Source organism: Cynocephalus volans, chromosome 13, assembly GCF_027409185.1.
Source record: "Cynocephalus volans isolate mCynVol1 chromosome 13, mCynVol1.pri, whole genome shotgun sequence".
NCBI lineage: Eukaryota > Metazoa > Chordata > Mammalia > Dermoptera > Cynocephalidae > Cynocephalus > Cynocephalus volans.
In genome coordinates, this window is record NC_084472.1 from 19,806,544 (window position 1) to 19,832,491 (window position 25,948).

General features: G+C 36.7%; 1 protein-coding gene across 1 annotated transcript; it reads left to right on the plus strand.

Moving 5' to 3' along the window:
* Nucleotides 1-661: 661 nt before the first annotated feature.
* RIOK3 (RIO kinase 3) lies at nucleotides 662-23,879 on the plus strand. Its single transcript, XM_063077380.1, has 13 exons — nucleotides 662-897; nucleotides 7,518-7,633; nucleotides 8,232-8,377; nucleotides 8,471-8,578; nucleotides 8,778-8,887; nucleotides 10,174-10,317; nucleotides 11,013-11,140; nucleotides 16,576-16,773; nucleotides 18,117-18,276; nucleotides 19,811-19,891; nucleotides 19,984-20,073; nucleotides 20,932-21,039; nucleotides 22,011-23,879. The coding sequence occupies exons 1-13, from the start codon at nucleotides 835-837 to the stop codon at nucleotides 22,116-22,118; spliced, it is 1,560 nt and encodes a 519-aa protein (XP_062933450.1). The 5' UTR covers nucleotides 662-834; the 3' UTR covers nucleotides 22,119-23,879.
* The last annotated feature ends 2,069 nt before the right edge of the window (nucleotides 23,880-25,948 follow it).

Consider the following 25,948-nt stretch of genomic DNA (forward strand, 5'->3'; position numbering starts at 1 on the left):
TTACTTCTCTGTGCCTCAGTTTCATTATCAGTGAAATTGAGGTAATGATAATATTTACTCCTCAGGGTTAAGTGCGTGGATACAGTGACAAGTAATGTTTATTTTTACTCGGTCACTCTATAAAATACAGAATCAAAACTTTTGTTATCCAGTCCTATTTTTGCTCAATGTCATATAACACATTTTACAAATTTTCGCATTCTACGCCCACCCTCAAACATAAACTGCAGTCACAAATTAGATCGTCTTCTTCAGTCCCTTTCCCCTCTCTAAGCCTGCCATTTTCTGTCTCCCAAATCATCCCAGTTTACAATCACGCCGGGAAACAATGAATGAACAGAGCACCTGGTTAGTTTGTTTATAGTTCACACTGTCTAACCTAGTTCAGCTCCAGCGGCTGACTTGGGTGCCAGGGAACAAGGAAGGGCAAGACGGCGCGGGGACTAAGCAGAGCCTGGGCCAGAGGAAGCCACACCCAGCCCCTGACCTGGCCGGCACCGGCGACTGTGACCACCAGCTGCCGCCCCTCGGACATTCCAGCCCCCGGCCCTGAGGGCAGCGGCCGGAAGTGAGGCCCGCCCGGGGGCGGGGCAAAATGACTTAAAGAGGAGCCTGGGGCAGCCGGCCAATCGGAAGCGACTGTCCCAGCGGGGAGGGCGGAAGAGGCGAGGTCTAGTTCCGGCCGCGGCCGCCGCCGTCGCCGCCGCCATCTGTCACCTTACCTCCGGCAGCAGCCACAGCCGGTCGCCCCTTCACCGCCTGTCTCCTCGGCGGAGGCTGCTTCCCGTCCTGCCACCTCTCTGCTTTGTTCTTGTCGCTGCCTTCTTCCCCCCAATGGACCTGGTCGGAGTGGCATCACCTGAGCCCAGGCCTGCGGCGGCCTGGGAACCCAGCAAGGTAAGTGGTGGTTGGGGCTGCCGTACCTGCCTTGGTCACCTGGACTGGTTCTCTTGGAAGGCCGGGAGAGGGCGACGCTGTAGGCGACTCGGTATGTTCAGGGGCGGGACCTCGGAAAGGGGGAACCGGCCCGTGGGGCTGCCGAGGTGAGAGTGGGAGTAGGAGGGCGGCGGGGGCTCCCGAGGGACACCCTGGGTAGTTTTGCACTTTGCTTTCTGAATCTCCATAGCATATAGTTGAGCAGGACTGGCCTACAGAGGCTGACATTTGAGGGAAAACAAGCACGATCAGTTTTTCACGGGCCAAGTGAGTCAGCCCAATACACCGAAAGCCAGATAGAAAGTTGGTTTAGGAAGCTGTTTACTTAATTTGACAAGTGTCATTATACCAGTTCGGTAATTTCTTGTTTTTGAAATAATGAAAGATAAAATACGGGCGCACCATCCTTCTCCCAACGCTAATAATCTAGCGTATACTACATACTGTAAAATGGTTATGAATTTTCATTATTTGTCTGGGCTTTAACGTTTAAATTTTTTTCCTGGAGTGGCAAACCGAAAACATTTATTTCACACTTGGTTTCTGGTTTTCAGGCTGCTCGATTTCACGATACTTTCATTAGAAGAATGAAAGACTTTTGTGCCACTTTTTTGAAGGTTTGCTTAACAGGCTTGTTTCCATTGGGATTTTGTGTACCTCAAATTAAAGTTATGAAGGAATCCAGCTATTTTAGCTTCATAACTGTTCTTTGCATGCTAACGTAGAACTGTTGTGCCATTTAAAAGATCACCTGTTAGGGACGGCCCTTGGCTCACTTGGGAGAGTGTGGTGCCGAAAACACCAAGGCCACAGGTTCGGATCCTTATTTAGGGATGGCCGGTTAGCTCACTTGGGAGAGCGTGGTGCTGACAACCCAAGTCAAGCGTTAAGATCCCCTTACCGGTAATCTTCAGAGAAAAATAAAATAAAAATAAAAGGTCACCTGTTAATCTTATTGGATCTTCAGGTTTGGTCTTAACAGGAAAAGTGTTAATTAATTAGCTATTAAGTAAAGAAAATTTGATTTTTTGAGAGTTCTAATACAACTGTAGGAAGAATCTAAGCTATTACATCTACCTGTTATTTCATGTATTTTTTGTGTTAAGGCCTTGTTTACAAGATCAAGATCAGTAGATATAAAACAGCAAAATGAGTAAACAGAGACTAATAAACATATACATGTTAAATATATTACTTAAGCATCTATAAAGGCTGGTGAAAGTGTCAAATGAGACAAACTGTGCTCAGAATACATCCTGACTTTAGAACAAATTTCACTTACAAAACTAATTTAATAATAACATTTTATATCATTTTCATTTAAGTGTACATTATCAGAGCTATATAATCCCATTTTTGTCATTTAACAAAAAAATATTCCTTGTTTATAGAAGTTCTATCAGGAAGAAAGGGCTTTGACAGGCAAAAGAGAAGGAGGCCAAAAGTATAACTTAATCCTTTTCTTCTCTAACCTCAGGGAAGACCGAAGCGATTACAAAAACCTCAATGGAGGGTGTAGAGATTTGAGGAGGGTTTTGAAAAATGGGAAGAATGTTAAAGGCCAAAAATACTCAAAACTTTTTAGTCAGGACCTCTTTATGCTCTTAAAAATCATTGAGGACCAAAGAACTTTTGTTTACATTGGTTATATCTATTGATATTTATCATATCAGAAATTAAAACTGAGAAATTGAAAATTAAGTCATTTAAAAGTTATATGCTAACATAAATAACATATTTTTGTATTAAAATTTTTCAAAACAAAAAAAGTGAAGAGAATAGGATTGACATTTTTGCAAATCTCTTTAATGTGTGGCTTCTTTGAAGGGAGCTAGATTTTCATATCTCCTGTTTTCATTCAATCTGTTGTGATATGTTTTGGTTGAAGTATATGAGGAAAATCCATTTTCACAGGTTTATAGATTATAGCAGGTGTAATTGAAGATGAGTGATAAGAGCATGATAGAAATACTGAGAGCAAATTGAGTTAATTTCTGAAACTGCACATTTACTTCCTAACCTCATACCTTAGAAAATTCCAGAAAACACAAGAATGAACAAGCACAGATTCCGTTAGCCAGCCGAGTGATGATACCATCACATGTGATGTAGATTCTGGAAAACTCCACTCCACACTCCTGAGAGAAGGAAAGTTAAAAAGACAAAAAATGTCTCAGTATCATTTTGAAAATTTTTGACCTTGTAGACCCCCTAAAAGGGTCTTGGGGACCCCTCTTCCAAGGACTCAGGGTGCCAGTTACAAAATGCAGAACTGCTATTATGGACAATGAATTTTAGGGGTATTCCAAGAAGGGAGGATTTGCAAACTGTGAAGCCAAAAGTGAGGAAGTATGTAGCTGTGTTGGAAAAGGAGCTGTAAAAAATGGATTAGTGATATTTTCAAAACTGTCCTGGTCATCAAAAACAAGGAAAATCCGAGAAACTCACATCCAAGAGGAGCCTAAAGAGAAATGACAACTAAATGTAATATATCCTGAATGGGATTCTGCAATAGAAAAAGGACATTAGGGAAAAACTAAAGAAATCTGATTATGGATTTCAGTTAATAATAATAATAAGGTATCAATGCTGGTTCATTAACTGTAATAGAAATATGATACTAATGCAAAATGTTAAGAGTAGGGGAGACTGGGTATGCGGTATTTGGGAGCTCTACTATCTTTGCAATTTTTTCTGTAAATATAAAACTATTCCAAAATTTAAAGTTTTTAAAAAATGGATTAGTGTTGTTTTATAGACCCAGCTCAGTTTTTCCAGAGACCTTTGTCTTGAGATGTAAAATTATTCACTTAAATATTCTGCACAGACTTTATCTTCTAGGTGCATGGTTAGAAAAGGGACATTACTGGTGGTTATGGTTCTCTTGACTTGCTTCAAGTAGAGGACTGAATTTTTGTTATTTATGTGCCTCTATCATGTTTGCTGTTTTTGATTTTACTCGATTCTTTCCCTATAGTTGTCTTCAATAAAACTTTTTAAAAAGTGGGACAGGTAGCTAGAGGCACATCTTTAGGAGCTGGAAGAAAAGGGGGATGATTTCCCTCTAATCTGCAGCTAGCCAGATATGGGAAAATATGGTAGTAATGAAGACCCCCCGTGAACAGAGTTAGTGGTAGCAGTTTTGCAAAGAAAAGGACAACAGTGTGGGTCTTAACGGTTCTTTAGCAAGAGGAAAGAAAGAATCAGGGAGCTGGTTATGGGCTTGATGGATGTCCTTTTAGGTAGAATAACTTACTGGGAAGGACTGAGTGAGGTTTCCCATCAGATCTAGATGCTATGGGGAGTTTATGTTGTTGATGAACAGAATAGTGGGAAATGACTTTGGATAGGCAGGATAGAGCAAGATTATGGAGGGCTTCCCCCATCTCCTTAGGTTTATTATTATTATTTTAATATTTATTAAAGTTTCTCTATTAACAAAGAGTGTTTGAAGAGTCACAAGATGACAGAGGATTCCCCTACATATGCCCCATGGTGCCTGTTCATAGGAGAAGCCTCTAGTAAATTTTCTAAGCCCCCTGAGATATGAACTGATTGTGCCCATGAGGAAGGTCCAGGGAGTCTGCCCCCTGCCTGGAAGCTGTCCCTAACACAGCCTGGAAAATTTTTATGGAGGGCTTTTGATGGCTGGTTTGAAGAGTTTGGATTTGATTTCAAAGTATGGGAATTGGCAATCTTTCTGAAATCTTTACTTATTTACCTCATTCCGGAAAGTTGTCTCAGGGTGAGGTGGCCCAGCAGAGCTGGTCAACAGAGGTACAGGGAAATATAGCTCTGGAGTCTAAGGCTCTGAGGAGCAAGATCAGTAGGAGTGGCAGTTAAAGTGTCTTGGTGCTATTTGTGGTCTCTACATGTTTCCCTTGTGAGCCAGTCCATCTGGGAGTAGGTACATCTTCGCCTCAAGAGAACAAAATTACTGCCTGTCATTTTTGCCTGTTCTGAGAAATTGTTAGCTAACACTTTATCCCTTAGCAGAATTAATTGACAGATGGCAAAAGACTGGAAAAAGACTAGAAACCTCAGAAATAGGTGGGTGAGATGGAGGAAAGGACATTAGCATAGCAGGGATGTAGAAAGGTACCAGACCTCTGCAGCCTAGGGACAACCTGGCAGTTTCACTGAATATCTGCAGTGTTTCTTTTCAGCACATATTATTCAGTAAATACTTGAATGCTTCTTTATGTCTGAAACTCTATGCTGGGCTCTGAGGATGAGAAGACCCCACCCTTCAAGGGGCTCATGCTCTTTCATGGCTGATGCATTAACCCTAAGTAGTGATCAGTCTTATGCTAACAGTGTTTGCATAATATGGGATCACAAAGGAAGAGATCCAACTTAGCCTGATGACATTGTATATGTACAGAGGAGTGGTGTGCAGAGGAGACGATATTTAATTGGTATAAATTAGAGAAGAGAGAAAAACCAAAGAGAGAGAGAAGCATGGGTGAAGGCATGGAGTGAGGGATGCCATATTTAGCATGTGATTAGTGTTACTGATGTGTAGAATAGATTAGGGCTGAGACTAGAAGAATAAATTCAGGCACGTTGTGAGGGACATTCCTTGATGAGGCATTTGGATTTTATATCACAGGCAGAAGGGAAGTTTGCTTCTCACATTCCAGGGTAAGGTCATTAGGGAAGCTGTATAGCAAAATGCTGAGAGTGCAGCCTCTTGAGTCCTACTGCCTTGGTTCAAATCTCAGCGCTTCCATCTACAGTCTTTTATCTTGGGTTAAAAAAACCTTTCTGTGTCTCAGTTTCTAAATCTATAAAATAGGGATGATATTGCAACTACTCAGTTGTTGTATAACTTAAATAATCTATGTCAGTTATGTATGTTTAGCCAAGTGACTTAAATATAATGAATGTTCATCTGTTGTATGTTATGCTATATTAGTCATTGCCAAATGTGATTGAGAATTCTGAGTTAGAGAATTCAGTCATCTGCCCTTTTGAACCTGGACTTTGAAACTGATCAGATGGAGCATTTCTAGGCTAGACAGCATTATATCTTCTACCTAGAAGATGAAGAAGGAAGTCAGCAGATTCATGTGCCAAAAGATTAGCTATGTTCTCCAGATTACAGACAGCTTCACAATTCTAGACCTCAAAATCCTCACCAGGAGAGTGCTCACTTGCTGATAATCTCTGAGTGAATGAGTCACAGCAGACCTTCAGGAAGCCCCCTGTTTTCTCCAGGTCTGGCCTTATAGAAGGCTGGAACAATTCTGCAGTAGGCTAATGTAGGTATGTGGTAGGGGCCAGGTACATCTCCTCTAGACTAGATAAAACTGGATTCTGATTCACTCAGGCATAAATATAGTTATCGTTTATCACCCTTAGGTGCTCTGCCCAAACAGCCTGAGCCAAGTAAATACCTGAACCCCAACACTACAAAACCTGAACAAGGGTCAGTTGTCCAGTTGTCTCGTGAGAGTCATGCCAATCAGCCCTTAGACCAGCTGAAGAGCCTGTACAGACTAAACTTGATTAAATAATTTTGTGGCTAAAACTGGTATCATCATATGCTATAGAGTAAATTAGATACTAGGGTAGTTAAGGAATGAGTCTGAATGTTATCCTAATGGCAGTGGGAAACAATAAAAGAGTTTTATGTAAGGAAATGGAACCAATCAAATCTGCATTTTAAGAAAAACCATTTTGTTGTGGTGTGGAGAATGGAAAAAGTAAGACTGGGAGCAAAGATTAGTTAGGAGGGTCTTATAGTAACCCAGTGATGGGATATCTTAAAGTAGAATCATGGAAGGGGGTTGGAGAGAGATGGGCAAGTTCAAGAGATACTTAGACATCTTACTCAACATTAATGGTCTTAATCACTAGACTGTAAAATGTAATAATTTGCTGCTGCTAAGTAAAGCTTGTCCTCTCAAAAATTATGAATTGTGAAATAAACCTTCTATAGTTTATATTTCAAGAAGGCTGAGACCATGATGTAATTGAGGAAGCCCAGCTGGATCTCATAGAGTATTACTTTGCTGTAGCCATATTGTTCCAAGAGTCTGTTTCTCAGCTTCTAAAGTTCAGAAATATCATTTTTGTTGTTTGTTCTTTGTTGTCTTTGTTTTAGTATATCCCAAGATGTCTTAAGAGGGGCTGACACACACTTTGTACACTTGACTTAATGTTTAAATTAGAATGAGTTATAACTTCTCAGTGGGCTTTGAATTGTGCTAGTTGTTAGTCTATTCCCAAAAGAAAATCTACTTGGGAAGCCAAATTATTAGCAGAAGATTGCTTGGTGAGTAAGGAATTGGAGTTTCATGGGCTCATTGGCTAGTGGGGTGTAAAGCACAGTGCTTTTCAACTGTAGACATACCTACCTAATAGGCTGGAAAGTGCTTTTGCCTGTTTTAGGTTTATATTTATCTTTGATTAGATATAGCTTGGGAGATATTTTTACTTTTGAGATGATTTCTACATATAGCTATCATCATCATTGGGGTTTAAACTAGTTTAATTCTCAGAGGGTAACCTTATTTCCAATTTGGGAGGAACGTTGTTTCACTATTATGTATTGATCTGCATCTTTTTTTTAATAGTGTCCATGGGCTACCCCTCAAAATACAATATCATGTTCTTTGGCTGATGTAATGAGTGAACAGTTGGCTAAAGAACTGCAGTTAGAAGAAGAAGCTGCTGCATTTCCTGAAGTTTCGTAAGTGAAATTCACAAAGTATCTATTTTATCTCGCAGGTTATTATAGCAAAGCTTTAGGATTTGATTAGTGATCATCATGACAAGTGATTTAGAAATACATTTAGAAAAGCAGTGCAGTAGCACCATATCGGGAGTCCACTGATATTTGGATTTTGGTCCTGATTCTGAGACTGGTTTTCAGTATTATCTTGGTCAAACCACTGTTTCTCTGGGTTGTAGTTATTTCATGTTCATGCAACAGTTTTACTAGATGAGGGACAGTTTTGAGCAAGTGTTTGTAGTTTATCTTTTCATAAATATTTCTCTTTCCTTTGAGTAGAGCGCAGAACAAATGAATTCTGGGTCTCAGTTTGGATTTTATTATAGACCTTCTTTTAGCTTTCTCTTGTAGCTCTCTCAGTCCTAGCTGGTGCTCTCACAAGTGCATGCCACTGGTCTCGAGGCTTGCTGGCTAGGAGAAGGTGAATGGTTTGGTAGTGTTCTTTCCCATTGTTCAGTACAATTTTAACACTGAAAAGACACATCCTACTGTCATAATTGGTAGGCTCTGTTTACACAAGCCAGTATATTAACTTATATTGCCTTATTTTAAATAGTGTTGCTGAAGGACCGTTTATTACTGGAGAAAACATCGACACTTCCAGCGACCTAATGCTGGCTCAGATGCTACAGATGGAATTTGACAGAGAATATGATGCACAGCTTAGGCGCGAAGAAAAAAAATTCAATGGAGATAGCAAAGGTACTATAACCTTTTTGAGACAGCTCCATTAGGTGGTAGAAAATGCTTATACTGTGCTCCTAAATAAATCTTCAACTATTTTTGTTTTATAAGTTTCCATTTCCTTTGAAAATTATCGAAAAGTGCATCCTTACGAAGACAGTGATAGCTCTGAAGATGAGGTTGACTGGCAGGATACGCGTGATGATCCCTACATACCAGGTATCCATGCTTTTATTTTTTCAGAGTGTAGAATGGATAGGAAGACTGATTTTTCCAGTGAACCCTTTTAGCTTTATATTTGTCTTTGAACCTCAGGGGTAATTTACTCTTAGATTCAAATGTCTTTTCAGACAATGTTGAATGCAGCAATTTAGTCTTTGCTATTTTTATATATTTGGCTTGTCTTAATCACCTTTAGCAAAACCAGTTCCTACTCCCAAAAAGGGTTTTATTGGAAAAGGAAAAGACATCACCACCAAACATGATGAAGTAGTATGTGGGAGAAAGAATACGGCAAGAATGGAAAATGTAAGTCACAGAAAGTATCTGTTTCTGAATTGAGAGTTTTATTTGAATAAGTTTTAAAAACAGGATTCTAAATACAATGTCTTAAGTTTTTAAAAATATCTTTCTTCCTTTCTGATCATGTTTTAGATGACAATATATCAATACCACGAAGATTCGGCCACTAATGAGAACATAAAGTACCCCAGAATAAAATTCTACAATGTTAAAAAAGCTAATTTGATATGTATTGATTCTAAAACTAAGGAATAGTTTTTATGAGAGTAATATTTGTGCTTCGGTATATTATTTTCTATAAAATAGCATCCCTACCCAAGAAATAGATAACTGGTGATTGGGAGATAGAAATGGGAGGGAAAAATACTTTCTACTGTATATCTTTTTATGCTTTTTGAATTTTTTATCCTGTGCCTGAACTACCCCTGCAAAATCAGAATAAAATGTAATTTAAAAAAATAGTATTCTAACTTTCATAAATATTGTGGTTAATATAAAACATTTGGACTTTAGAACACAAATGCTTGTTAAGTAAACATATTATTAAATTATATCATTTCTAGAAATATTCAGGTCTGACTCTAGAATAGTGCTGTACAATAGAACTTTTTGTCATAGTGGAAATGTTCTGTATCTGTGCTATACAATATGGTAGCCATTGCTATTGAGTACTTCAAATTTAGGTGGAGCCACTGAGGAATTGAATTTTTAATTTAATTTTAATTAACATAAATTCCACATGTGGCCAGTGGCTACCTTATTGGACAGCACAGCTCTAGAACATAATTGTCATGAGCTGGGCGTAGCTTGCTATACTGATGTACTCCTCAAAAATAACTAATTATAGATAGCACCAAGATCAAGTGTTTGGATCCCCATACTAGCCAACTGCCAAAAAAAAAAAATAATAACTAAGTATGAAATTGTATTTTTTTTGATAAGGTTTGGTATAGCCTTCACGATATAATATAGTATTCTTTGGCTGATGTAAAAGCCAAGGTACAAAGTGTATGCTGAAAGACCTTACTTTTAGATGTGATTAGATGTTTTCTATGCATTGAATAAACTGCCTTTGGATTGTAGTTTCTTAAATAGTATTGCTCTTCTCTTTATTAGTGAGTTATTTTATTTTTTCTCTGTAGTACCTATGGATTCTGCTTTTGTAGCCTGGTCACCTATTGAGTATGAAACCTGTTTAAAAACTAATCTTCTCATTATTATTATTTTTTTTTTTTTACTGTCCCCATTTTAAAGTGTTTGGACGCTAATTCATTTTTTGTTTGTTTTGGCAGTTTGCACCTGGGTTTCAGGTAGGAGATGGAATTGGAATGGATTTAAAACTATCAAACCATGTTTTCAATGCTTTAAAACAACATGCCTACTCAGAAGAACGTCGAAGTGCTCGCCTCCATGAGAAAAAGGAGCATTCTACTGCAGTAAGGATTTTTAGATTTTTTTTTTCTTTAATGGAAAAATTCATATCAGAAAACTTCATGTTTAGGGGAAAAAAACAAAATTTTATGTTCGATATTTTTTCATGAGATTGGCTTTTCAAATCAAAGATATAAATATAACCCAAGTGGCTTTGCTACTTGACTTCTCAAATGTAACATAATAGTTATTAATCACTTATTCAAAACTAACATTTTAGTGGTCATAATTTAGACCCTATAGTTTATATTGTAGCTGAATGTTCCGGGATGTTTTAAAATATTGTTTCCTATTACATTATTGACATATTTATAACTTCATAGTCTCTAATGTCTTACATTAATGAAGGTAGTGTCTGGTATTTTGAGAATAAACTAATTTATTAAACCTTTAGAAAAACTAATGATAAGAACGGTAGAGAGCTATTGAAACTTAAGGGATAAAATAAGATTTTGACTAAGCTCTAGTATCTGACTTTTAATGTTTCTTTTAGACATTCACTTTCAAAGACATACATTAGTGTTGTATTCGTAGGAATGAATTGTATCTTGACAGCACTCTTTTAAGAGCCTGTTGTATATACATCTAGGTAAATTAAATAATAAAGGTTAAAAAAGTAAATATTTATTTTGAATGTTAAACATTAGAAATGGCTCAGAAAATATTTTATGATTTACTTATAGAGCTTTATCTTTTGCAGGAAAAAGCAGTTGACCCTAAGACACGTTTGCTTATGTATAAAATGGTCAACTCTGGAATGCTGGAGACAATCACTGGCTGTATTAGTACAGGAAAGGAATCTGTTGTCTTTCATGCATATGGAGGCAGGTAAATGAGCATAATACAATACCGTCATGTGAACAAAAACTTAGTTTTTTGTACCGCAAATTGATGGAATTACAGAAAAGCAAAGTTAATGCTGCATGGCAAGCAGATTAATTTAATTTAATTTTATTTTTTACTTTGTTTTGACTGGCTGGTACAGGGATCTAAACCCAAAGACCTTGGTGTTATAAGGTTGTACTCTAACCAGTGGCAGAGTAATTTAAAAGTGTTACTGTAGAAAGTTGAAACAATATAGGGACATGTAAAGAAAAACACAATCATCCTAATCCCACCACCCAGAGATAACCATTAATAATTCTGTGTTGACTTCTCCAGTTTTGTTTCAATGCACATATTATTTTTTATACTGTTGTAATCACATATGTCATACAGGCAGGTGTAAGTGGCAGAGCAACTTGTGAACCTGGGTTTGACCCAAAACCAATGTCTTTCCACTATGGGGCCCTTTGGTACCAGGTTGGGGGGACACGCTTTGATTAGTTCTGTTTCCTCCCCTTATGACTCTGATCCTTACTTTAAGAAGTAGTAGCTTTAAATAATGCTTGTATTATTTAAGGAAATGTCTTTTAAAGATCTTATGCTATTTTAGATCTTACCCACTTCAATTTTGTCACAGGGACTTAGATAAGTAAAGAATGGCATTCGGAAGAAAAGCATTTTTTTAAACAAAGCCTGTTTAGAGAATGTCCTTAAGTCAGAAACGTGAAATCATCCGGTTACTTACCATTGAAGCCGACCAGCAAGGCACCACTTTAGCTATTCCTTTACCTTAACATTGTTTACAAAAATGTTCAAATAGATTACAGAAATTGTTTTTTTTTTTTTTTTTTGGCTTAGAAAATGTTCATTGTGTACTTAACAGGATTCAAGTGATAATAGGTCAAGTCCTTGCCTTTAGTGCCTTCTTCACTATTTAATTGGTCTCCCTTTCTAGATAAGACATATATATATATATAACCATGTATCAAATTATACTGTTAACTTGCAAAATGAAGAGGATAAAAATGAATGTTGGAATAAAATAGCTTAACATTTGAGCTTACATTTTTTAAACTATGTGATCTGGAACAAAGTTACTAAACCTCATTTAAAAACTGAACCTCAGGGCTGGCCCGTGTCTCACTTGGGAGAGTGTGGTGCTGATAACACCAAATCAAGGTTAAGATCCCCTTACCGGTCATCTTTAAAAAAAAAAATACAAAAAAACTGAACCTCACCTCATAGGATTTTTGTGGGGATAAATGAGATCATATTTGATAATACCTAGTATATATTAATCTTAATGAACATTTATTCCTTCCTTACTTTAATCTTTCTTTCCCTCTTTCCAAATCTCAACTGAGAGTTCTCTGAGACCAGGCAAATATAATTTAATGGCACAAATTATTTTTAAAATGAAAGATTACTCATGGTGATAAATTAAAACTACAGAAAGGATATTAAAATGAAAAGTAGCTTTCATAGTACCTACTCTTACCCCATAGATTTTTTTCTCCAGAGGTAACCTCTATTAACAGTTTTTAGTCTTATGAAATTTCTTATGCATATATCTTTTATTTTTTATATGAAGAGATTATACTCTACATTCAAGGTCTTAGTTTTTCAGTTAATATATTATTATAATAATATTATTAATATTATTCTATATCACTGGCTTGTACCACCCCATATTTTCTATAGTACATTCCATTGTGTGAATATACAGGAATATCTTTGTATATATATCTTTGTGTGCTTTTGCAAATATATGCTTAAGCTAAATTCCTAATAATGAAATTGCTAGAGCAAAAACCAATATGCATGTTCTCCCTTTTTGTGAAACAGTGGAAGACCTCATTGAATGGAGAGCATCTGATTTGCTCACTGTTTGGGCCTCTCGGCTGGCTATTACAGCAAACATGTTTCTTGATTTCTTTTATTTATTAAAAATTTACTTTAAAAAAAAAACTTCCTTAAGTCACACCAGAGGCCAGAATCTTGAATTTGTGTTTATCTTTTAATTGTAGGGCAAATTTAATTTTTCTTATGAGCTAGTCAAATTGTATACATTCTGAATGTCAGTAGGTATTGCCATATTGCCCCGTGAGAAGGTTAACCAATTTTTACTACTACCAGCAGTATGATCTGTATTCCTCATTCTCATCAATGCTTAATATTGTCAAACTTAATGGTTTTTGCCAGTGTGAAAGATGAAAAGTAATGTCTTGATATTTTGGTATGCATTTATTTAATTACGATTCAAGTTGCACGTTTTTTTTCAAGTGTTTTATTGGACATTTGTGGGTTTTTTTCTTGTTAACTACCTTGTTTATCCTTTGTCCATTTACTGTTATACTTATTGATACTCTGATATAATGAATAATCTCTTTCTTTCTGGTGGAATTGGTATTGTAATCTGTACTTTGACATTTCTTAAGTTTTCTACAACTGAAAATAAATGCTTTTAAATGTTTGTTGGTTTTCTAAGCTATGTAACAAATTACTACAAATTTATCAGCTTAAAACAATACCCATTTATTATCTCATATTTAACTGTTGACTGAAAGTCCAGGCCTGGCTTAGCTGGGTTCTCTGCTCAGGGTCTCAAAAGGCTGTAGTCTAAGCGTCAGCCAGGCTATGTTCCTTTCTGAAGCTTGGGGTCCTCTTCCCTTGGCACTTCAGTTCCTTGTAGCTATAGGACTGATGTCCCATTCTCTTGTTGGCTGTCAGCCAAGGGCTGCTCTCAACTCGAGGCCCCTGCAGTTCCTTGCCATGTGGCCCGCTCACATAGCAGCTTATTCCTTCAGAGCCAGCAGGAGAATCTCTTGCTCCATGCTGCTAAGACTGCATCTTAGATAGTAGGATGTAATCATGGGAATGACCATCTCATCACCTTTGCCACATAACATAACCTAACCCAGGGAGTGGCTATCCGAGCCACTCTCAAGGGGAGGGTTGTACAGGCTTTACATACCAGGGGGCTGGGATTTTGGAGGCCTTTGTCTTAGAATTCTGCCTCCCACAAAGCTCTTTCAGTTTCTCTCACTCTCAGTTGGCTAAGCAGTCAACAATTATTCAAATAGTAACTTGTGCTAGATTTTTCAGGGAGTAAAGTATAAAACATGTTTTTTACTCTCAAAGAGCTTATGCTGTAGCCAAGAGAAGAACATTACAGCAAGAACCGTTATGGTTGATCAAAGATAATTACATAATAGAGTGCACAGTTATACAAATGAGACCTCATATGGTATAGGAATAGAGAACAGAACAAGGTCATTGCTGGGCACATTCTTGGGAATCCATCATGATGAAGTTAGATCTCAATCTGGATTTTTAAAGTAGGCAAAAAAAACCCCAAACTGTTGAGTACAAAAAGCTAGTTGCAGAATATATACAGTATGCCATCTATTTAAAATTTAAAGTCATACAGAAAATAATATATGTGGATATTTATTCTATAGATGCTTATACATGTGGATACTTATGTTTAAAAGGACTAGAAATATACCGTTTTTGATAGTGATTGCCTCTGGTGAGGTGGGAAGGAGAATGAAACTACCTGGGGTAGTAATTAAAGAGAACTTTAGCTTTATCTGTAGTGTTTAATTTCTTTTGTATTATATAATTTTAATTTTGTATTAACAATAGGTAAGTGTGTCTCTCTTATCTAAAAGTATTTATACCAAAATAAAAATAATGGTTAATTTCTAAGAGATGAATTAATGGGTAATTCTTTTTTAAAAAAAGGCTAAAGTGGGAGGCTTGACGTTTAGTCAATGAGAAGATTAGAAGGTATGTGTTTAGAGGCAATAGGAAATAAAACTATATGAGCACACCAGAAATTGGTGAGGAGGAACTTAAAAGCTAGGCAAAGGGATGTGTAATTTGCTAAAAAATAAGGAAGTTTTTTTAGTAGGAGAATGATAAGATGAATCTTATAAATTGGACTCTATTCTAGAGACTTTCTAAGTAAGGAATCTCTTCTGTGGTATTTTTAGTAAAGCCTCATCTGCTGTATGGTTAAAGTATTCCAATGACAGAGAGCTTATCTCAAAATCTGTCCTGTAACATCTATAACATCTTTAAGTTACTGGAAATTTCTTCTTTGTATAGAGTCTCTTATCTGTGTCTCTGGAATTGATTCATCCATTCACCACATATTTGAGCAGCAACCACGTGCCAGGTACTCTTCTAGGTACTGGAGATACAGCAATGCATGGTAGAGGGAAGGTCCCTGCTGTAGTGGAGTACACTTCCTCCGCTCCCCAACCCCCTCCAAGACTGGGGATGCAAATGTGGGAATTACCCATATATAGCTGGTATTTAAAGCGATGGAGCTAAATGAAATTGCCCAGGAAGAGAAGGGGGAGTTTTAACATTTGGTTTACTCTAACCTTTGGAGACTAAGTGGAGGAGTTGGAGTCAGTCTAGAGAACAGGGTATGGAAGGAGGTTGGCAGTTTGACTCAGATTCTGTCCTCTGGAAATATTCCATATTTCTTTTCCAGATTAACATCCCTTCATATATTTAAAGGTAAATATTGTCCCTCATTCCATCTACTTCCTTTTCATTCCCACTGCCACCACCATGATTCAAGCCCTTTGAATAGATCACTATTGTGGGACTGTTACAATAACATCCTGAGTAGGCCCCATTTCACTAGCCTCCCTGCTCCCTTCCATCCTGACGTTATCATTCACTTGATCTTCATGAAGTGAGTTTTTGAGAGTGCCCGGCTCAAAAGCCCTTGCCATTCCCTACTACCTTTGGGAACACATCCAGGCTCTTCAGCTCCAACTTCTTTCATCTTCTCTTTCCAGCCAAGTCTGAACTGTAGCGTTTGTTGTTCCTTAGATATGTCCTATAGTTTCCTACCTCTGCTTTTGTTAATACTGTTCAAATCCTATCCATTGCCCTGGTTCTGTTTCAGATGCCACCTGTGCCATGAAGCCTTGCCTGACCTTTCCAATCAATAGGGACCTGTCCTATTCACATACTTCCTTTATTCTCTCCTGCCCTCCCTGCATACTCACAGGACAGGGACCTCTTTACTCACCTTTATATCCGCTAGGAGTGAAAGAGTTACTTGTAAAAAGCTGTTTTACCTGTTGCTTTTCTTGAATCTTGTGCATGAACCATCCCAGGTAGATTGTAGCCTATTTTAAAGTGCATGTTTTCATTGGATTCCATAGTCACTAAGAACATTGTATTACAGATTGTTGAAAACTGGTTGACAGTTTATTTGAAACTATGTTTTTTTTAACAAAACAAACCAAAACATAAAGTTTTATTTAAAATTCGAAGGCTTGGGCAAGAAACCAAAAAGACACTCTTAGAGGAGGTAGATGTACTCTAGTGTTATAGAATCTTCATTTTGAAATCATTTTACTTATGAACTGGCGACTTGTTCTGACTTAATTTTTTTTTCTTCCACTTAGCATGGAGGATGAAAAGGAAGCTAGTAAAGTTATACCCACAGAATGTGCCATCAAGGTATTTAAAACAACCCTTAACGAGTTTAAGAATCGTGACAAATATATTAAAGATGATTTCAGGTTTAAAGATCGCTTCAGTAAACTAAATCCACGTAAGATCATCCGCATGTGGGCAGAAAAAGAAATGCACAATCTCACAAGGTAAAGAAATCATTGTGCTAGAAGTAATCTTGAGTAATTACCTTTTTGTATTAGGACCAAAAAAAAATTCATGCTTGCTTTTAAATTCATTTATAGAAATAATGAAAGGCTATATATGTAACTGGAACTCAGTGTTTTAGTATGAAAAAGCCATTTTTTTCCTTTTCTCAGTGAAGTTTGAGGGAAACTAAGGCATTTTCTGCCTAAGATGTTCTGTCATGTATCTGAATGCTATCTTTTAAAATGTCTTTCTCAAGAAATAGGACTTCCAGCTTCCTACTAGGCTTAATATAAATAATGATTTGTGGGCCGGCGCATGGCTCACTTGGGAGAGTGTGGTGCTGACAATACCAAGTCAAGGGTTAAGATCCCCTTACTGGTCATCTTAAAAAAAAAAAAAAAAAAATTATATATATATATATATATATATATATATATATATATATATAATGATTTGCCTTTTTGTTTCAGAATATGTTGTTTATTACATCTAATTTGTTAATTTGGTAGGGGTAGGGTCTTCCCAGGCAAATTTCATTTTGCTTTAATTTATTAGTCTTTTTTCTCAATTCATTAAGCAGTTCTTTTTCTATCAAGGAATTTGTTTTATCAACCAAGAAATTGAATAATAACACTTCCCATTAATCTTCCCATTATTTTAACCAGTTGAAAGCTTAACTTTAGTTTATTATTTTCTAGAGATGTTTGCTTTCAAAACTAATTATCCATATTTATTAGTTGCAAAATTCTTCTACTTAGAAATTCCAAGTAGAATAATTTCCTAAGAGGTCTTGTTTCATTCCAATCTCTTTTGTATACCACTGAGATCTCATCCCTGCCTTTCTTAAAATTCTTCAACAGCTTTCCATAGTCTGAAGTAAAAAGTTCAAACACCTTTTGTGATATGGAGCTTGCCTGTCTCTGTAGCCTCAACCCACATTGCCTTCCACCTACTCACAGATCCAGCTGTGTTGCTTGAGCTGCATTCCCCAAATGCACCATGCTGTTGGATGCCTCTGTGTGTTTCCTTGCACTGTGTTACTTGGCTAATTCCTGTTCCCCACCTTCTAACAAGCCTTCCATGGTGCTGTGTGCTCCCATAGTTCCTACCCACACCCCTGCCAATGTGTGTACTGCACTGCACTGTACTTGTCTCCTCACTTGTTTGTCATTTCCACCAGTCCACGGCCCCTAACAGGCAGAGGCTATATCTTACTGTCTTTGTATTCCACATCATCAGGGAGAACATAGTGCCAGCTCATTGCAGGCCCTGGTTAGATATTTATTGAATAATGATGTATTTTCTCCTTCTAATCTTGACGTTCTCATTCATTTCTTTATAGAATGCAGAGAGCTGGAATTCCTTGTCCAACAGTTGTACTGCTCAAGAAACACATTTTAGTTATGTCTTTTATTGGCCATGATCAAGTCCCAGCCCCTAAATTAAAGGAAGTAAAACTCAGTAGTGAAGAAATGAAAGAAGCCTACTATCAAACTCTTCATGTAAGTTGTGCCTTTAAAAGTATTCACACAGCTTTTGAAAATATCTCTCTAAACTTTAAAAAATTTTCCTCAAATAGTACTATTTCTTTTCTTTCTTTTTTTCTTTTTTTTTAAAGATGACTGGTAAGGGGATCTTAACCCTTGACTTGGTGTCAGCACCACGCTTACCCAGTGAGCTAACCGGCCATCCCTATATGGGATCCGAACCCGTGGCCTTGGTGTTATCAGCACCATGCTCTTCCGAGTGAGCCATGGGCCAGCCCCCCCAAATAGTACTATTTCAAAGTGATGTAACAAGAACAAACTGAAGTAATGTAATAAGGAGTTGTCTTTATATCAATATGTGGGTATCTTGAGTAGTTTTGGGAAATTATACACTTATGGAGCAAGAAAAGCCTTCATTGTTAGCATTAGTAACATAGAACATGAAGTTATCTTTCACAAAACCTCATTAAATAAAATTTGACATTTCTATATTAGGCAAATATAGTTCCTCAGTTTTTATGCCTTCTTGAATGTTATGGCTCTAACAGTGAAGGAAAGGAAGCAGATTTACTCTCATTATAAGACAGTGATGATGAAAATTGAAAATAGGGAGTGCAGGCATTAGAGTTGGAAGTCATATGTCTGGAATCTTAAGGAAGCTATTCATGCTTTCAAACAGCCACTGAATTCAATCTGAGGGCCTTCTAGCATATGAAAGTGCTCCTAATACTGTCACTATTCCTTGGTATAGTTTTAATTAGAACACTGAAGAAACTTAATTTGCTTCTTATGCAGTTTCTGCACAAAGCTATCTTGTCATGATGCAGCTGATGTGAATATGAAACTGTTAATCCAAATTGATTTTTTTAACATATAGCTAGAGAGATGAGTTACCTTTCTTTGCCTGTAATAGGAAAACATTGAGTGGAAAATCAAGTCTATTTTCTGGCGTCTTTGAGAGGTGGAGCGGCTGGGGAGGAGATGAAGTAGTGATGAATCTTACCTATTTAATTCTTTTAAGGCTGGCAAACAAATACATTAATGTTGATTTCTACTATAAAGCTAGAGGTCACCATCAATAATGAATACATAATGCCACTTACTTTGAAAGAATCTCTTTCTACTATATCTGGCAGGAAGTACTTTTCACCTTTGAATTGTATATACCCTGTGGATCTCAATGGGACATTTGTCATTTTATAAAGGGAAGCAGCCGACCTAGGTCCCCTGGTTAGTGACCACAGAAATGGCTGCTGTCTTATCTGTGTGGGAATCCAGGTCTAACCCTTGACCTGATCTCGCTGTCACAAGGGCAAGGAAATATAGTGTCACACACTGATCCCCTTCATTGTCTTACCATTCCCCCACCCTACCAAAACAACAATGACAACAAAAGCCTAGTGCTGGGTTACACAAAAAAGACCTTTATATAAGTTTTTTAACCTTGTTTTGTTTCTCTGGAAACTATTTGTCAATATGTACATTTTAGTTTTGTAAGCAAATTAAATTGCTTCTTCATTTCTTAAATGTTTGCCTTCTCTCCCCACAGTTGATGCAGCAGTTATATAATGAATGTACGCTTGTACATGCTGACCTCAGTGAGTATAACATGCTGTGGCATGCTGGAAAGGTGAGGAGCACATTTTGTTAATGTTCAGATGAAATTACTTGATGTAAATTTTTGAATGTAAATACATCAGTGTGTGCTGTATATTTACATAGGTCTGGTTAATTGACGTCAGTCAGTCGGTAGAACCAACCCATCCTCACGGCCTGGAGTTCTTGTTCCGTGACTGTAGGAATGTCTCACAGGTAGGCATCTAAAGTAACATGTCTTTTTTTGCAGGATGTGCAGGTCCAAATATTTTTCTCACTCCTAAGATAAGTAAAAGGGCCATATTCTTAGAAACTGAAGGAAGGGATACTGACTACTTTCAGGATAAGGATATAAAGATCAATTTGTAAGATTTCATTTTCAGCAAGAATTTGATTCCATGTCTCAATTTGGGCAAAATGTCTAAGAATAAGTTTTTGTTTTGGTTCCTGATATTTAAGCAGTCAAGTAGACATTTAATGCATGTACAGTGCTTAAACAGAAGCTGGTATATAGTAAGCCTGCATGCGTATTGCCATTATTGTTATCATTAAAAGGATGACAGTCTCCTTAGTGGGACAGTGTCTGATCACTTAACTGTGAGGCTGAGTAAAAGATTAAGGAAGGTAAAACTCAGTAAGCACAGAGTTGGGTCACGTTTGTTTGCCATTTCTAAGGGAAATGAGTTGCTAGCAACAGATTCAGATAGGAATGGTCTTTCTGAAGAATGGAATAACTTCATATTGAAGATAACCTCTGAGCCTGCTTGAAAATTTTAATTCATGGGATTTAGTGAATTTATTGCATCTACACGTTCAAAGCAATGCCAAACAATCTTATATACCACTCATTTTTATAGCTATAGAATGTGCAGTGTGAGAAACTAAATCTGGAAGGCAGAATGGATGTGTAGAAGAGGATGAAAAGCAAGTAGAACTTGAGCATAGTTAAATTCAAAGTGGGAAAATCAATGGTTGAAAAATGATGGAAGTGGTTTCTACATATATGTCCTCTTATTTTTATATAAGAGAACCTTGCTAATGTCTCTTACTGACTTTCGTATATTCCTTCACTAGTTTTTCCAGAAAGGAGGAGTAAAGGAAGCCCTTAGTGAACGAGAACTCTTCAATGCCGTTTCAGGCTTAAACATCTCAGCAGACAATGAAGCTGATTTCTTAGCTGAGGTAGGTTATGTGTGGCTGTTTTTCACCTTGCTGGTAGTGGAGAACTCATAGAGGAGATAACTGAAATCCAGAGCTAATTTTATCCTCTATTCCCCCCAAAACAAAATTAATTTGAGATGTTTCTTTTCATGAGATGTCATTTTTGGTCCTTTCCAGGCTTAAAACTTAGAGTAAACATACAGCAAAACACTTTTTTAAGGAGTTCACAGTTTGGTTAAGATAGACAAATGGCACATTTCCAGTATAGTCCTAGTTCCCTTATTTTATGAATGAGAAAGTTGACTGATAAACACTCTGGGTAATACAAAAGTAGTAGCAAACACATGATCCCTGCCCTTCACTGAACATAGAAAGGTAGAAGTGGCCATCTTTGGAAATACCCAGTCATTATCATGTCAGATCTACAGAACCATTAAAAACCTCCCTCCCCAAAAGGTCTCTTAAAATTGAACAAAAAGTAAAAAGTGAAACAGCAGCTAATTGTTCCCAACGTTATATCAAAGCAGGGAATGATTATTAAGTCTGTTCCAGAACTCCCCAGTATGGTTTGAGTTTGGCCAAGCTATGCCAGAACCTAAGGCCAGAGAAGGGGAAAAAAAGATGATAAATTCAGCCACTAGTACAATAGAGTTGCTCAGTAAGTAGCTGTTACTGTTGTTGAATGAGTGTTGGAATTTACTTTTTCCTGTTCCTAAATAGCTGTATAGAGTACACGTTAAGATGTATCTGATTCCAATTGCTAGCTTGGTAAAGACACTAAATATGGACCCTCGTAATATAAAGTCAAAAACATACGTGTGTATGAGTGTGTGTACACACACAAACACACACACACTCTCTCACTCTCTCCCTCAAGGCTAACATCATTAGGAATGACCTTGTTTTAAGAGAGAAAAAAACTGACTTAATCTGTACTATGGTTTCTGTGAAATAGGAATTTGACAAGTGGATTCAATGTTTTAATTTTATAGATAGAAGCTTTGGAGAAAATGAATGAAGATCATGTTCAGAAGAATGGAAGGAAAGCTGCCACATTTTTGAAAGATGATGGAGGCCCACCAGTGCTCTATGACGAGTAGCACCAGTACCCATTGCTTTCAGTGTTAACACAGCGGTGACTGTCAGCTGCCAATAGCAAATGAAGTTATGGGTGACTGGAAATACCAAAACCTGAGGAGTATACAATGGTGCTTCTGTGCTTTTTCCCCCTTGTAACCCATGTGTCAGATGTGTGGAATTTTTAGCTTGGCATTGAGAGAATAAAGTGTCACTACCTCTCATCTTATGAACAGGATAATATGATTATTTGTCAGCTACTGGTTATCTGGCTGAAATAGACCTAATTTTACATGACTCATGGTATAAAATGTTTTGATGAAAATTTTTAAAACGTAGGTAACATTTCCAAATATGGGAGGAAAGGAAGATGTGTTTACAAGGGAGGGTTTTGTTACCATGTATTTGCTTTATTCACCTCCCTGTTTTGTGTTACTTCTCTCCTTGAATATTTTATTGGCCTAAAATTAGCCCTTCTCACTTCTTTTTCCAGACAGTGGCTATGATTCTAAAGGAAAATTTATTCTCTTTAGTGGACATTACAAATGGAAATTTGGTTTCAGAATGGCTGATAGAAATAGACATGAACAATGTACTTTTTATTGGTACATAATGAAAATGAACTGAAATTTACTTTTTCCATACTCATATCCAAGAAAAGCCATCATAGATTTCTAGAAGAGATAAATATATGAGAACTTCTTAACTATTCAGATTTTTAAATTTAACTTTCAGCTTTTCTACGTTTAGGTAAAATGGTTAGGATATAATTCATGGTGTGGCTACTCTTCATTTAAAATGAAAATGTAAATTATCTGGAAGGCCAGAATATAAGACTTAACCATGTTTGAGATATTTTAATGAAGTCAGTGAAACAAAGTTCAGTTTACATTTCACTAAAACAATATACTTATTGATTGATTATGAGAGAAATATAATAAGGTAATTAGAAATATTAAATAATCAAAAAATGAAAAAGATATATAAAACAACTTGGATGCCAAATTAACCAACTAATTTGAGCTATATGGCCTCACTTTTAATAGTTTCTAATACTGGCTGAACACCACTTTTTCTTTTCTTTTTTTTTAAATTTTTTTCTTTTAAAGATGACCGGTAAGGGGATCTTAACCCTTGACTTGGTGTTGTCAGCACCATGCTCAGCCAGTGAGCGAACTGGCCATCCGTATATGGGATCCGAACCAGGGGCCTTGGTGTTATCAGCACCGCACTCTCCCGAGTGAGCCACGGGCCGGCCCTGAACACCACTTTTTCAAAAGCAAGCATTGTACTGGAAAAGTACAGTGACTTTGTTAAGATTGAAGTTCATTAAAGAAATCATTTCTTCTATTACTGAAGTCAGATTGGAACCACTAAAGATCCAAACTTGCTGGTAACAGAAAATGCAAATCTAAACATTAGTTACATTTGAAATCTTCTCTTTTACCATTAGTTTTAAATGCCAAATATTTGTATCTAGAAAAATATTTTTGTTCTTGTACCTTTTAACTACATTTCAGAGAAGTGTGATTTTGGGTAGATAGTCATTACATTTCTGAAATGTTTCCTACCCTGAAATAAAATTTATGTAGATGGCTGGTGATTATTGGCTTTACAGAAATTTCAGAGAACTAATTTTTAAAACCATTGATCATTTAAAACTTGTTTTGTTTTCTGACATACTCTGTTTGACAAAGAACAGCAAACCAGTGCTGTGTGGCGTTCTTGGAGTGTGCTGTGAACATCCTTTCTAAGAAATTAAAAATGAAAAGATCATTTTAGAATTGGTTCTTTGTGTGGTTTCTTCCTGTTCTTTATATTAACTTACATCCTGACATGAATTTATCCTTTCTGTACAAAACTAAGCAGTACTACTCTAAGCAGATTATTACCCTCTCAGCTTCTCATTTTTAGATTTCACTTTCAAACAGTCTACTTCATATTACAAATAGGTTCTTCTCTTATAGTTCAAAGTAAATTTTTCACATAGTGGAAAAAGAAAGTGAAAATGTTCGTTTGCTAAGAAAATAAAGAATCAGATACAAATGAAAAAACACATAAAATGTGGAAATAGGGATATTTTGCCTCACTTTAATGGAAGTGGATATATAAATAACTATAAAATAAGTTATCAAAAAAAAGATGACTATGTACAGAATTAATTTCAACATGATAATTTATTGCCAGTGTCCTTTTTATTTAAAAAAATCAGATATTTTTCCTGCTTACAAAAGTAGGACATGTTCATTTGAATTTAAATATTTTAGAAATTTAGAAATGTTGGGCCGACCCCGTGGCGCACTCGGGAGAGTGCGGCGCTGGGAGTGCAGCGACGCTCCCGCCGCGGGTTCGGATCCTATATAGGAATGGCTGGTGCACTCACTGGCTGAGTACCAGTCACGAAAAAGACAAAAAAAAAAAAAAAAAAAAAAAAAAAAAAAAAAAAAAGAAATTTAGAAATGTTAAAGTCCCTTGTATTCCAAAAAACATTGTTAATGTCGTAGCATACATACCTGCCCATTTTTTTCCCCTCAGCATATACTATATTACTTTCTTTTTTTAAAAAAAAAGTCTTTGAATACAAAGCAGGATGAAGTGAGGCAGCTGCTGGGGGAATCTTTAGCCTGGAGACGCCTGAGGAAGATTAAGGGGATGGATGCCCTAAGACGAGTCAAAGGAGTACAGTTTTGACTGCTCATTCGGGCTCTGGGCATCGGAAGAGATTGTTTTTTGCACCGTTTGAAATTCCAAGCACTTTTCTATCACTTTAGAAATAGGGGAAAAAGTTCATCTGGTTGTATTTTCAAACCTGGATACTTAGGTTTTTGAAGATGTATCTTTTTCTATTGGATTTTTGTAAGGATTACATAAAAATTAAAGAATAAGTTTTCAAAGTTTATTTTATACTTGGAGACATCAGTTTACTAGCTTGAAAGCCTCTTGTTTTTATTCTTTGATTTCCAATTTGTTTCCAATTCAAAAATAATAAAAGTACATTTGGAACTGCATTACTTTCACTGTCCTAGGCTTTCCAACTTTCTCCTTTTTTAAGGAGTTAAGATCAAATATAATAGATAAGAAAGTAGGGAATGGAGGGGGAAGATGTATTGATTACAGAATAAGAGCTATTATTTATAGCTCTATAAGCTTTTTTTTTTTTTTTTTTTTTTTAAATCTCTCTAGTGCTTTCTAGGATAGAAAGAACATAAATAGAATACATGACATAAAACCATGAGAACAGTATCAGGGTAAAGCCCCAAATGAGCCAAGATTTATGAAAATGTGGAAAATGTCAAAAAGGGTTTGAAAAATTAAATTTGAAGCAAGAAGAAGAAACATTAAGTCCATTGCTTGAAGTATTAGTCTATTGTTATTAATACAATACAACTATTTATGTCTTTTATCTTTTTGAAGTTGTACCAAATTTAGGAAATGCTAAAACAAACATTGGACAGAGGAATTGAAGTCTGTTAGGGACTGTGTCTCCCCTGCCAAATTCATATGTGACTGTTTGGAGAATAAAGTCTTTAAGGAGGTAATAAGGTCATAAGGGTGGGACCTTAACCCAAAAGGCCTTGTGTCCCTTAAAGGAACAGAAACCAAAGACTGATGTTTTTCTGCACAAGCACAGAAGAAAGGCCACTTGAGGGCACGGCATGAAGGTGATTGTCAGCACCTCAAGGAGAGAGATCTCACCAGACAGCAACCCTGCTGGCACCTTGATCTCAGACTTCCAGCCTTCAGAACGGTGAGAAAAGAAATTTCTATTAAGCCACCCAGTCTGTGGTATTTTGTTATGGCAGCCGAAGCTAATTACAAAGCCCAGGGTACATTTAAAGTTTTTTTGGTGAGT

Bases quoted from the DNA above. Each gene is read 5' to 3' on its own strand.
- RIOK3 (XM_063077380.1), top strand. From the start codon at position 835: ATGGACCTGGTCGGAGTGGCATCACCTGAGCCCAGGCCTGCGGCGGCC. The intron at 8,888-10,173 runs GTAAGTCACAGA...TTGTTTTGGCAG, and splicing joins ATACGGCAAGAATGGAAAAT to TTTGCACCTGGGTTTCAGGT. The intron at 10,318-11,012 runs GTAAGGATTTTT...TATCTTTTGCAG, and splicing joins AAAAGGAGCATTCTACTGCA to GAAAAAGCAGTTGACCCTAA.